The 14,105-nt window shown below is 38.1% G+C and overlaps 1 protein-coding gene across 2 annotated transcripts in view; it reads right to left on the reverse strand.

Moving 5' to 3' along the window:
- trip4 (thyroid hormone receptor interactor 4) overlaps positions 1 to 14,105 on the reverse strand; it is a 132,026-nt gene that overhangs the window by 114,051 nt on the left and 3,870 nt on the right. The window contains exons 4-11 of one of the 2 annotated variants that reach the window (XM_051936727.1): positions 13,092 to 13,310; positions 12,932 to 13,010; positions 11,546 to 11,648; positions 11,243 to 11,458; positions 11,015 to 11,144; positions 9,134 to 9,327; positions 8,916 to 9,040; positions 6,725 to 6,816 (exon numbers count right to left, since the gene is read on the reverse strand). In XM_051936727.1, coding sequence (XP_051792687.1) covers positions 6,725 to 6,816; positions 8,916 to 9,040; positions 9,134 to 9,327; positions 11,015 to 11,144; positions 11,243 to 11,458; positions 11,546 to 11,648; positions 12,932 to 13,010; positions 13,092 to 13,310 — 1,158 coding nt within the window. The remainder of the gene's footprint in view (positions 1 to 6,724; positions 6,817 to 8,915; positions 9,041 to 9,133; positions 9,328 to 11,014; positions 11,145 to 11,242; positions 11,459 to 11,545; positions 11,649 to 12,931; positions 13,011 to 13,091; positions 13,311 to 14,105) is intronic. The other variant, XM_051936728.1, reaches the window with a different exon arrangement.

The raw sequence follows: 14,105 nt of genomic DNA on the forward strand, positions 1-14,105 counted from the left end.
CTAATTTACAATCTGCAGTTAATGTCTTCTCTGGAATTTTTCCACTCTGAGGGCCGGATTGGACCCTCTGGAGGACCACTTTTGGACCACGGGCCTCATGTTGGACACCTTTGGTTTACGTTTGCTGCATGTTTCTCATGCGCTCGCGTTGTTTCTCCCGTGCCCTCCCGATCAACCCACATTCCTACTTTCTCTGAATATTTCATACATGGCCAGGGACAGATTTAGAAGAGCCTGAAGAATAATGGCTGCCTGTCCTTCACCACCCCCCTTCCAACCACCCACAGTTGCCAGCACAGGACAGTAAATCCTACACCTCACCCACTCGCCCAGCCCGGCAGCAGCTATGTGCTACTATGTGCTAGCACAACATGACCCTCTTCTACGGACACGAAAGAAGGCAAGATTAAAACGCTGAGCGGGCTAAAAGGCTCTGCTGCTGGAGGTGCTAACCAACTGCTCGTCATCATCATTTTGTGGGCATTTTGCAATTTTTTGTCGTTATTTTGTGTGTTCCTCGTCATTTTGTGTCTTTATGTGATAATTATCTGTCTCACCGAGTCATTTGGTGTTTTTCTTTGGTCATTTTGTGTCTTTTTGTGGTTGTTTTGTGTGTCTGTGCTCATTTTGTTTCTTTTTTTGGTCATTTTCATCGTGTTTTGTATTCATTTTAGGTCTTTTTGTGGTCATTTTGTGCCCCTTTGTAGCCGTTTTCAGTCTGATTGTTGTAATTTTAGGTGTTCTGTGGTCATTTTGCAGTTATTGTGTGTCCCTTGTCAGTTTGTGTCTGTGTAAGATAATTGTCTGTCTCAATAAGTCATTTTGTGTTCTTCTGTGGTCAATTTTGTGTACTTTTGTGTCTTTTTGTGGTTGTTTTGTATGTCTTTGTGCTCATTTTGGGGTTTTTTTTTGGTCATTTTCAGATTGGTTTGCAGGTATTTCAGGTCTTTTGTGGTCATTTTATTCATTTTTGTGATCATTTTGTTCATTTTTGTGGTCATTTTGCACCTCTTTGCAGCCATTTTCAGTCTGCTTGTTGTAATTTTAGGTGTTTTGTGGTCATTTTGTGTGTCTCTGTGGTCATTTTGCAACTTCTTGTAGTTATTTTGTGTGTCTCTCGTCATTTTTGACTTTATGTAATAATTATCTGTCTCACTGAGTCATTTTGTGTTTTTCTGTGGTCATTTTTTGTAATTTTGTGCATTTTTGGGGTCTTTTTGTGGTCATTTTGTGTGTCTCTCTGGTCATTTTGCATTTTTTGTAGTTATTTTGTGTGTCTTGTCATTTTGTGTGTTTTTATGATCACTTTGTGCCTCATTGTGTTTTTCCTGTGGACATTTTGTGTTTTTTTGTAATTTTGTGCATCTTGTTGTGTCTTTTTGTGGTGGTTTAGTGTGCCTTTGTGCTCATTTTGTTTCTTCTTTGGTCATTTTCAGACTGCTTCGTGGGCATTTTAGGTCTTTTTGTGCCTCTTAGTTTCCTTTTTTAGTCCGTTTGTTGTAATTTCAGGTGTTCTGTGGTCATTTTGTGTGTCTCTGTGCTCATTTTGCAACTTTCTGTAGTTATTTGTGTGTCTCTTTTCATTTTGTCTCTTTTTATGATCACTGTGTCTCATTGTGTTATTTTATAGCACAAAACAACAAATTGTATCTGTGTCCGAGAAATCACTTTCAACCCACATTCCTACTTTCTCTGAATATTTCATACATGGCCAGGGACAGATTTAGAAGAGCCTGAAGAATAATGGCTGCCTGTCCTTCACCACCCCCCTTCCAACCACCCACAGTTGCCAGCACAGGACAGTAAATCCTACACCTCACCCACTCGCCCAGCCCGGCAGCAGCTATGTGCTACTATGTGCTAGCACAACATGACCCTCTTCTACGGATACGAAAGAAGGCAAGATTAAAACGCTGAGCGGGCTAAAAGGCTCTGCTGCTGGAGGTGCTAACCAACTGCTCGTCATTTGGCGCTGCTATTCTTCTCCGGTTGCTCTGCTATTTTCTACATCTGCCTTGCTTTTCTTTTTTGTGAGGGGCCTTGTGTGGGGTGGGGGTGTTATTTATGGCTGCTCTGTGCAAGTGGACACACACACACACACACAGACACAGACACACACACCCTTTCACAGGATGAAAGGGCAGTCACACTGCCTGCAAACATGATTTTACAGCCCTGGGTGGAATGAGTGGTGGAGGAGAGAATGAGGACAGAGTACAAAAGGGGAAAGCCCTTAGATTTACAGGTCCCAGCAGTCAGAATGCAGCCATGCAGCAGCACACATTTATAAAAGGTGAATGTTTGTACTTTGTTTTTTTAACTCCATCTTCTAAGAAACAACTGTCTTTATGCAGAAAGGCAAATATCTGTGTGTGTAGAGATGCATGGAAACACAACATCCCAAAAGGGGATTGCTGCCTCTTCCACGGGTCTGTTTTCTTAATTTTAACAAAGGAATGCGCAGTTTCCACATGCGATCTGTTTCAGTATCTCAGCAGCAGCGACAAACAAGCGTGTGTGTACATGTGCATGAGGGCTGGTAGCTTTGCACGGCTCGGGCATGTTTGTGCAACGTGTCGAATTTTACGCATTTCACAGCTTCACTGCAGACCATCCAATATTTGTGTGCATTTCAGCGTGTTTACACAACATAAGAAGAGCGATAAGTCAGATGAGGGCGTGCGTTTGTTTCTACTCATTACCCTTAATAACCACAAAGGCTTTTATATGTCATTCAAACCCATTAGAAAATGCAAATGCTAACATATAAACAAACATATCCATAGCCAGAGCCTGACACTACTTCTTTAGTAGACACAATGACACCTTTAAAACTCCTGTTTTCAACCCAAAATGCAGTTTTCCATCTAGCATTTCCATAATAGTGTGGGATTAATTTCCTGACAATCAATTAATCTGCTAATTGTTTCAGATCTAATAATAACACAGAGCAGACTGTAAAAGAATGAACTTCAGACTAGCAGTCTCTCCCAAAGCCAGAGGCAAAACAGCCAAGACGAGGATGGCAAAGTAATTAAGTTTAAACGTCTTCCACTGACAGCGAACGGGAATGAGACTGGATCCACACGACCATATAACGGGGAGGAGGGTGTATTTTCCTGTATATACTTGGTAAAACTGCAATTAATTAAACTAATGTGGGTGTAAAAGCTGGAGTAAACAGTTTGTGGGTCCGAGTGGAAGGCAGCAGTGACCATAATGCTGGTGGAGCTGTGCCACACTTTGCCACATCACATGTTCGGAATGGAACCAGAAACTTTGGTTAAGGGCGGATTTCCCTTTAAATGTAAGCCCTTTTTCCTAAGAACATATTCTGAATAAACACAATAGGCTGTTGCTGCTGGAAAAGTGCACATATCACCACTTTGGTGGGAGGCAACTGGGATAATGAGAGCTTGTGTTTCTGTGGTTGCTCCTGTGGTGCAGCACTGCCTCTAGTGGGACACAATGCAAGATGGCAGCCGGAGATCCTGGAGACAAGGCGCGGTCTGACCTCTGCTGGTCGGAGACGGTACTGCACTAATCCGACATGCTCACACACAGCACGGTCAATCCAGTTAAATACAGTCCTGCTGATTAGAACGGATCAAAAGGTCATTCTCAGAACTCAAAATAACTCGCTGGAGACTTCAGTCCTCTCCAAGTAGAAGCATGTGGTTTAGATTTCCATGACTTTACAGCCACCAGTGCTGCAATTCAAATACATAATAAAACATAGAATAAAACTCTGTATTGAACTTTATAAAAGGTAGGGGGCTGCACAGTATAGGGGTCAATACACAATTGTGGGACTTTTTGTATCATAGTTAACATTTCTGCTGTTTTCAGGCCTAAAATCAACATGGCCGCCTAGAACCAAACACCACATGGCATTTTAGAGAAAGAAACAGACCGAAAATGACCAAAAAGAGACACAAACTCACAACAAAACACAAAATGACCAAAAAAAGGCTCAAAGACAAAAAATGGCGACAGAAAAAACACGTAATTATCACATATAGACACAAAATGACGAGAAACGCACAAAATAGCTACCAAAAGTTGTAAAAAGACCACAGAGACACACAAAAATGACCACAAAACACCTGAAACTACCAAAAACAGACTGAAAACGGAAAAAAATGCGCAAAATGACCACAAAAAGACCTAAAATGCCTATAAAAGAAACAAAATGACCACAGAGACACACAAAAATGACCACAAAACACCTGAAACTACCAAAAACAGACTGAAAACGGAAAAAATGCGCAAAATGACCACAAAAAGACCTAAAATGCCTACAAAAGAAACAAAATGACCACAGAGACACACAAAAATGACCACAAAACACCTGAAACTACCAAAAACAGACTGAAAACGGAAAAAATGCGCAAAATGACCACAAAAAGACCTAAAATGCCTACAAAAGAAACAAAATGACCACAGAGACACACAAAAATGACCACAAAACACCTGAAACTACCAAAAACAGACTGAAAACGGAAAAAAATGCGCAAAATGACCACAAAAAGACCTAAAATGCCTACAAAAGAAACAAAATGACCACAGAGACACACAAAAATGACCACAAAACACCTGAAACTACCAAAAACAGACTGAAAACGGAAAAAAATGCGCAAAATGACCACAAAAAGACCTAAAATGCCTACAAAAGAAACAAAATGACCACAGAGACACACAAAAATGACCACAAAACACCTGAAACTACCAAAAACAGACTGAAAACGGAAAAAAGGCACAAAATGCCCACAAAAATGACCAAAAAAGATTGTTTAGCTCATTAGAAGGTGGTTGGTATTAAATTCAGATGGTTATTTAGTTGATATTTTAGTGACATTCATTCATTTTTTTATTAATAAGTGATTGTTTCCATAATAAATAATTATGGGATTTGAAAAGACATGATCATAATGAAACTAAAATATATATATATATATATTTTTTTTTTTTTTTTACTTTTAATAAAAATGTGTGCAGATATATGCCATGGACTTCAGAAGCCCCTCAGTTATAGATTGACCCACATCATTTTAGGACAGACATTGCAAACCGTACATGAAATTTGAAGACAAATCAACTCAAACACACGCTTTCTGCACCTTGATACGAAAAAAAAAAATCTCCTGCACGGTGCTCGTTTATCTACAAGAGAAGTCTGTCTCATGGACAATAATTAACTTTGATTTAAGCATTCGTGGAAACACAAAAGTCTCTTTTTAATTTACTTCACGCACAAGGAAAGGAGTTTGTGCACACCGAACCACTGAAAAGGAAGATTTCACTGAAAAGGAACTATTTTGGCGACAGATAAAGAGGTAATAACTAACCTGTGTGACGGTTAAAATCAGCTCTACAGAGCTCTGTGTGACGACTGCATGTCCCCCAAAGCAAGAAAACTATTCTGGATGCCTCTGCCAGTGTTACACCACATGAGAGCAATTCAAAACCACTTCTGTCAGCTTTTTAAAATGTTTGTCCTGTTTTCGAAGCAGATGTACGAGCTACAAAATCACCCCAATCATTCTGGAAGGATTAGCTCTTTTCACAGAGTTATTCCTGTGTTTTATAAAAATATATTGCAATATGCATCGCAGAAAATGAAGCTCTAAGTCATCTGTTTTCATGCACTGCAAAAACTCAAAATCTTACCAAGCCAATTTGTCTCATCCCACTTGATTTAAGATAAATTCACTTAGCAAGTGACATTCCAGCAGATGGAGGGACTTGTTTTAAGACAATGCATCTTAAATGTCTCGTTAAGTCAAACAATCTGGAAATGATCTTGTTTTATCTTTTGTGTCGTCCTGTGGATCAAATTGACCCGTTTTAAAGTTTGAAAATGTGGCGAAAAAAATATTTTCACAGTTAAAGTTTCCACATTTTCAAATTTTTTTGAAAACTTTTGAATATTTTTTGATGGAAAAAAATGTTTAAAAAAGTTTCTTAAGAACATTCAGAAAAAGAAAATCAACCAAAATCCAGTGAATTTTTTTCTGAATGTTCTTAAAGAAAATAGAAGTTTTACTGATACATATCTGGAATCACTTCAGATATTTTTAGGATTTTTTTGGAAGATTTTTATTTATTTTTTGAAAATATTTACAATTTTCTTTTTTAAGTTTTTACTTCTTGCCAAATTTGGGGATTTTTTTTTTAAAAAAATGAAACTTTCAAGGGAAATTTTAAGGAATTTTCTTCCTGAAGGTTTTGCAAATTTTTATAAATTTGGGGATTTTTTTGGCTGAATTTTTAGATTTCTTTTTTTCAGACAAGGAAACTATTTTTTGGTAAATGAGGACAACAGGAGGGTTAAGACCTAAGCTTGTCAATCCTGGTAAAACAGAGTTTAAAATAAGTTTTCCCAGCTAATTTTCAGATCTCAGTATTCTAAATATCACGTCTTATTTCCAGAAATCTTACCAAGCCATGTTTCACTTGTTCTATCAGCAGATTTTTTCACTTATTTCAAGGTAAAGTTCCTTGAAATAAGTTCTTTTTTCTTGTTTTGAGAGGGGCATTTTTTCCAGTGTGTTGTTCACAAGCAGACACTTCCCACACGACTTTAAAAGTTCAGAGGAGGATGAAGACAACAAAAGCAAATGAATCCAACTCTGTCAACAGCCGCCCCACGGCTCTGACACTGCGGTCTGTAAATCACCGCTCACATTAAACTAATAACACTGCAGAGTGTGTTTTCACCGACCTGTTGTCTGAACTGCTCCTGAGGCAGACAGTCGGTCACGTTGACGCAGCCCAACAAGCAGCCGGTGGGATAATCTTTAGGAAACCTGGGTTCTGTACAGACGAGGAGAGCATCACTCATTTATGTGAAAAGTTTTGAGTCCATTTCAACCACACACCAGGCAGTTTATGCTTCTATAACGTCCATCAGAAACAGTCTGATCTGCATAATGTCTGTCAGCAGCTAGAACTTCTACTCTAATGTCATTCATCGTCTGTTTATATCTCAGCATCCACTCATAGATGCCCTGAGGAGGACTTCTGTGGCGGATAAATACACTAAAACACACATCTGTTTGTAGTGTGCTACAAAGAAGGATTAAATATTTATAGGCTGCTTATACAAACTATTTATATACTGCTTAAACATACAGCGTTAATCTTTCCAAGATGCAAGCACCTCAGAAGCAGCGGATGTAAACCTTTTAACCCTCCAATCCTCTTCAAATTTACCGACATCTTTTATCTCTGGGTTCAGCTTGACTCCAGCAATTTAAACCTCCAGAAAACTGTTAGAATTAAAACTATTCCCCAGGTTTATGTGTCTACCTGAACAGCCCTTTAAATAAAGCAGCTCTCCACCTGCTCCCCTCACACATCCAGAACACCTGCTACCGTACCATATCCATAGATCCACATCACAATAAGAAGAATGGAAAGAGATTTCTTTTTGCTGTTTTCATGGCTGTATATTGTTCAAAAGTACACATTTTTGTTATCTATAACATTTGGAATGAAAAACAGTTTCTGTTATCGAGAATTGTAACGTATTATGGTAGAAATTTTAACACAGTTTCTAAGAGTTTACAGCCCTAAAACTTTGAGGATTGTAAAATTGCATGTTTCAGTGACCTCAGTGTCATCCAACACAACCAAAACTAAACTGATATTAGCTAACTTCATGCTAACGGTTTAGCATCACTTGATGGGTTTGTCAAGAATTTGTTGAGATGAGTCTAAAACTTTCATTCTAGCCTGACTGAACCGTAGTTTACCACCGAGTCATTTCCGACCAATTTTGAGTAATTATTAACAATTCTTTAAGTAATTCTGGAAAGGTTTCAAGTCATTTCTGAGTTGATTTGAACAGGTTTTGTCATTTTGGACAAATTTTGAGGAATTTTGAACCAATATTTAGTCACTTTGAACCATTATCAGTCATTTTGGACCAATTCTTAGTCATTTCGAACCAATATTTAATCATTTTGGACCAATATTTAGTCACTTTGAACCAATATTTAGTCATTTTGAACCAATATTTAGTCATTTTGGACCAACATTTAGTCATTTTGAACCAACATTTAGTCGTTTTGGACCAATATTTACTCACTTTGGAGCAATATTTAGTCATTGTGAACCAATATTTAGTCATTTTGAACCAACATTTAGTCATTTTGAACCAACATTTAGTCACTTTGGACCAATATTTAGTCACTTTGGACCAATATTTAGTCATTTTGGACCAATATTTAGTCACTTTGGACCAATATTTAGTCACTTTGGACCAATATTTAGTCACTTTGGACCAATATTTAGTCATTTTGGACCAATATTTAGTCACTTTGGACCAATATTTAGTCACTTTGGACCAATATTTAGTCACTTTGGACCAATATTTAGTGACTTTGGACCAATATTTAGTCATTTTGAACCAATATTTAGTCATTTTGAACCAATATTTACTCACTTTGGACCAATATTTAGTCACTTTGGACCAATATTTAGTCATTTTGAACCAATATTTAGTCATTTTGAACCAATATTTAGTCACTTTGGACCAATATTTAGTCACTTTGGACCAATATTTAGTCATTTTGAACCAATATTTAGTCATTTTGAACCAACATTTAGTCATTTTGAACCAATATTTAGTCACTTTGGACCAATATTTAGTCATTTTGGAGTTGGACACATTTTGAGTGATTCTGAATCAATTGTTAGTCACACTTGATCCATTTTAAGTAATTTAGGACTACTTTTGTCATTTTCTACAAAAACACTGACGCACACAACATGCCAACAGGACACTGAAAACATAATTATTAACCAAATTATGAACCAAAAAAATGACGTCATTCATTTATTTAAAGACGTTAAACATTGAAAGATAACACAAACAACTTTTAGTATTGAGACATTTCTTCCTCGTGTACCTTTCCTGTAGATGTGGCGGTACATGGCTTCCACCTCAGCGACCTCCTGATCGGTGGGCTTCTTGGCTGCGGCTGCGATCCAAAGACGGCCTCGGTGTGACGTGTACCAGGTCCGTCCTTCCACCCTGCAGACACACGGACACACAAACGCAGCGTTACATCTGCCTACGTACAGAAAAGTACAGCTTCAAGTGCAGAATTCACAGATTGTGCGGTACCTCTTGATGCCTTTGACCAGCAGGGAGGCCCACGGTTGGTGCATGCTGAGGCACCAGCCCCCATCGCACATCTCCTGCAGCTCTTTGTCTTGGAGTCGCAACCTGGAACGTTCTTCACCTCCCTTGTCCTCTTTTGGCCTCTTCTCCTGCTCCGTCGCTCTCCTGCGGCTTTCACCGCCTCCAACATCCACCCACTGGAAACCACAGCCACGGTCGTTATTAACGTCGGCAGAATAAGTGTCAGAACCATCTGAATTTGAGCCAAAATTACTCAAGTCTAACCTCAGAATAGTGACTCTACAGGTCTCATATTAAAAGCCATCAAAAATAAATCATTTGCTCAAAGACTCTGTAAAAAATGGAAAAGAAATCTGTGCTTCTCAGCGTAACCGTGACGTCTTTAATGACACAGCGGCAAAAAAAAGACAAGAAGAATTCTTAGTTTCAGATCAACTGCATAAATATCTAAAGCAGGAGTGTCCAACATGAGGCCCGTGGTTCAAAAGTGGTCCTCCAGAGGGTCCAATCCGGCCCTCAAAGTGGAAAAACTACAGAGAAGACATTAACTGTAGATTGTAAATTAGTAAAACTATAAATTTAAAATCATTTCTAGACCATGACAAGTTGTTTGGATCAGAAAGTAAAATACTAGATTGTTCTTTGTTTTTTTATGTTTCATTTTTGTACCACTTTGTCTTGTTTTTGTTGTTTTTGTCTGACTTTCATCGTTTGTCTCATGTTTTTGTCATTTTGTGTTTTTTGTCCTAAATTTGTCATTTTGCGTTTTGCTGTATTCGTTGTTTTGTGAATCATTTGTCATTTATCCATTTTCTTATCGCTTTGTAACTTTTTTGCTTTTTTGTTTTGTTTCATGTCATTCATCTTATTTTGTGTCATTTGGGTTCTCATTTTTGCCATACTGCATCTGATTTTTGTGATATTTTGTCTTGTTTTGTTGTATTTTGTCTTTTTTGTTGGAGTTGTGGTTATTTATAGGTTACTATGCTGTGGTTTTACTGGTTTGGTCCACTGGAGATCAGACTGGACTGAGTGTGGAACCTGGACTAAGATGAGTTGGAGCCCTGGTCTATAGCAAGCAGACTGAGCTTTTTTTTAATATAAAAGTGTGATTTTGTTCAGAAGACCTTTCTGAGTTCTCTCTGCTTCTTGTCCTGTTTCCAAAAAGGTGCAGGATTTTATGCTGCAGTGAAAAATGAGCGACACTGAGGAGCAGGAGCCCTCCAAAACTGGTACAAACGACGACTTAAAGGCATTAGAGGAGATTTAATTTCCTACAACTTTGAACGTAGCATGCGCACATACAACCTCTCCCTCTTCCCCCTCTAACCTCCCCCCTCTTAACATTTACGAAGAAACGCCCCCCTCCAGAAACTTGCGTAGCACTCGTGAAGTTGTCTTTTACGGCTGGGTCCCCCTGGATCTTTATCTGCCATTATGTAAAAAAAGATGAGCAAAACAAGTCTCCAGCTAACTACGAAGCTACACCAAAGCAACACATACAGAAAACACGTAAGTCCAAGGCGTACGTAATCTACGTAACTAGGCCTGAGCCGGAAGATTTTTGATTGACAGGAAAGGGAGCAAACCAAACGCCTCGGTCCGAGCGCGTTGATTGGCTGATGTTTTTCAGGTCCTGCCATGTCCACAGTTATTTTTTTTTATTTTTTATTCTTTTAGAGACCATACATACAAGTCCACTAAAGGTCAGCATATTCATTTTATGTGAATAAGACAAATTAAACAAAAAAAACATCCTCCATAATGCCTTTAAGGAAATATTTTATATGCAGTGCTGACATTCTACCACAAGGTGGCAGCATTTTCCCACAGCACACACTGTCAGTCACTCGGACAGCTCACCTCTGGAGCTGCATGCATTATGTTGGGGTTCACCAGCTGTCCCAAGCTCTGCTTCCCACCTTTTCCTTCAGAATACATCGGTGATTCTGACACCGAGTCATTGTTCATCGCCTTGAGGGTCTCATCCAACCTGCAAACGAACGCAAACATTTCAGAGGGGAAGCTGTTCAGCATCTTTATCCATCACACATCTGCAGCTTTGGCTCGGGTGGTGTCAGATGATCTTACTTCTTGTAGTAGTCGCTCATGTTGCTTCCCTCATCGATCACTTGTCTGCCGGCGAAGTCCAGCGTGATCTTCCTGTCCTTGCGGGAGGCGTGACGGAGTTCTCGCAGCTCCTCTTCCTGCTTCCTCAGCTTCTCTCTCTCGCTGGGTGACAACCACTGATTGGAGTCGGTGGCAAAGTAGTCGGACTCGTCGTCCAGAACCTGCGTCCTCCTGACACTGGAGTGGAAGAAAACTAACAGGTGAGTGTTTCTGTGCGATTTACTGAAGAGATCCATTCCTGTGGAGCTTGTTTCTTGACGATACCTGTTCCTGTCAAACTCCAGCAGCTTGTCTTTGTGCTGAAGAGCCTTCTCCAAGCCGGCCTTCATCCTGGCCTCTTGGCGTGGGAAATACTCTCTTTCTCCATCTGTCGATAGCATAAGGTAAGGTGATAAGATAAGACGGCACGCCACGACACGAGGAAATTATTTTTGCCAGAGTACGATACAATAAACAACAAACAATAAAAAAAAAGTTATTAGAAATAACAAAAATACAAAGTACAACATGCAAAGTGTCAGATAGGGTATGTGTGAAGTGTCTTAAGTGTGTAAAGTGTCTAGAAAAAAGAAAAAGTAGAATAAGATAACACAAGTACAAAATGCAAACTGCACACTAGAAAAAAATGCCCCTCTCAAAACAAGACAAAAAACTTATTTTAAAGAAGTTTTAGCTTGAAATAAGTGAAAAATCTACCAATAGAACAAGTGAAAAATGTCTTGGTAAGATTTCTTGAAATAGGACAAGAAATTTAGAATATTGAGATCTTAAAATTAGCTGGAAAAACATATTTTAAGCTACAATTTACCAGGATTGACAAGCTTAGGTGTCTTAACCCTCCTGTTGTCCTCATTAACCAAAAAATATTGTTTCCTTGTCTGAAAAAAAACCCTAAAAATTCAGCCAAAAAAACCCCCAAATTTATAAAAATTTACAAAACCTTCAGGAAGAAAATTCCTTAAAAGTTTCCCTTGAAAGTTTCATTTTTTTTAAAAATCCCCAAATTTGGCAAGAAGTAAAAACTTAAAAAAGAAAATTGTAAATATTTTCAAAAATAAATAAAAATCTTCAAAAAAAATCCTAAAAATATCTGAAGTGATTCCATATATATATATATATATATATATATATATATATATATATATATCAGTAAAAGTTCTAATATTTTCTTTAAGAACATTCAGAAAAAAATTCACTGGATTTTGGTTGATTAAAAATAAGCCAGACATGTGAAAGAAAATATCCGTTTTTCACTCAAAAATAAAGTTTTGCTTTCATGTAAGCTCCTAATTTGAGATGTATTACATTTATTTTTAGTTTCCTTGTAAAATTCAACTCAAAACAAGATAATTTCAAGATTTTTTTGACTTCACAACATATTCAAGATGCATTGTCTTAAAACAAGTCCCTCCATCTGCTGAAATGTCACCTGTTAAATGAATTTATCTTAAATCGAGAGGGATGAGACATTTTGAGGGAAAATAAGACAAATAGACTTTGTAAGATTTAGAGTTTTTACAGTGCAGATTAACAGAAAATGAACTGAAAGTCAGACTAAACAGATCTATCAAAACAAATCCATGATGTCAAACCGCATCATTATTTCACAGATTTTTCTTTGTTTCAGGTTCAACAGGTTTTTCCTCTCACCTCCCATGAGTTTCTTCCTCAGTTTCTGGCTTTTATTGGAGTCTCTTAAGAGGATCTCCTGCTCTTCTTTAGTGCAGACCTGAATCAGGAAAAAAACGAAGATGAAAACACGGTAAACCAGAAAACAAGGACTGCTTCTACTGCAGGCAGGTTTCTGTACCAGGTTTCCACAGAAGAGGCAGGGTCCAGAGCCCTCCTGCTCACACACGATGCGGCCACAGCTCAGGCAGTTGTTGATCAGTTTGTGCTTTTGTGCGAGGCAGTCGCAGGCATTTCGACCCGGCAGTAAGACAGTCAGCTTGTCCTGGCCCTCTTTAGCATAGAGGTTCACAAACTTAGTCTTCTTCTTTGTTGAAGAAGTGCTGCTGCTCTCCTGGGCCTGAGGAAGCAGAGAATGAACGAATGGGAAAAGAAAGGCACACAAGAGCCAATTAAGCCAATTAAGACCAGTGATTCATGCACAAATCAAAAGTCTGGACACCTACTCATTCAAGGGGTTTTTACTATTTTTGCAATGTTTAGAAACACTGAAGACATCAGGACAAAAATGAAAAGATGCAAATGGAGTTATGTTTAAACCTGTACTGTCTCATATTGTTGTTTGTCTTCATGACAGCTTTGCACACTTTTGCATATTGTCTTGCAACCTAAAAAATAGACAAGCGAAACAAAAAAAAACACAAAACAAGACAAATGATGCGCAAAACAACGGAAAAGCAAAATACAAAGTGACAAAAATAAGACAAAAACACAAGTGAGACCAAAATGAGAAACAAAACGACAAAAGTAAGACAAAAAATTACAAAAATGGGACACAAGTGACAAAACTGGACAAAATATTACACAAAATTAAAAGCAAGTGAGACAAAATGTAACATAAAACAACAAAAACATGAGACAAGCGACAAAACTCAAGACAAAAAAACACAAAAACAAAAAAACAGGCACAAAACAACATAAAAGCAAAACACAAAATGACAAATATAAGACAAAAAACACAAGTGAGATAAAAAAAACCCCACAAAACAAGACAAATGATGCACAAAACAACAAAAACCAAAATACAAAGTGACAAAAATAAGACAAAAACACAAGTGAGACCAAAATGTGAAAAAACGACAAAAGTAAGACAAAAATTACAAAAATGGGACACAAAACAACAAAAGCGAGAAAC

Source organism: Acanthochromis polyacanthus, chromosome 2 (genome assembly GCF_021347895.1).
Source record: "Acanthochromis polyacanthus isolate Apoly-LR-REF ecotype Palm Island chromosome 2, KAUST_Apoly_ChrSc, whole genome shotgun sequence".
Taxonomy (NCBI): Eukaryota; Metazoa; Chordata; class Actinopteri; family Pomacentridae; genus Acanthochromis; species Acanthochromis polyacanthus.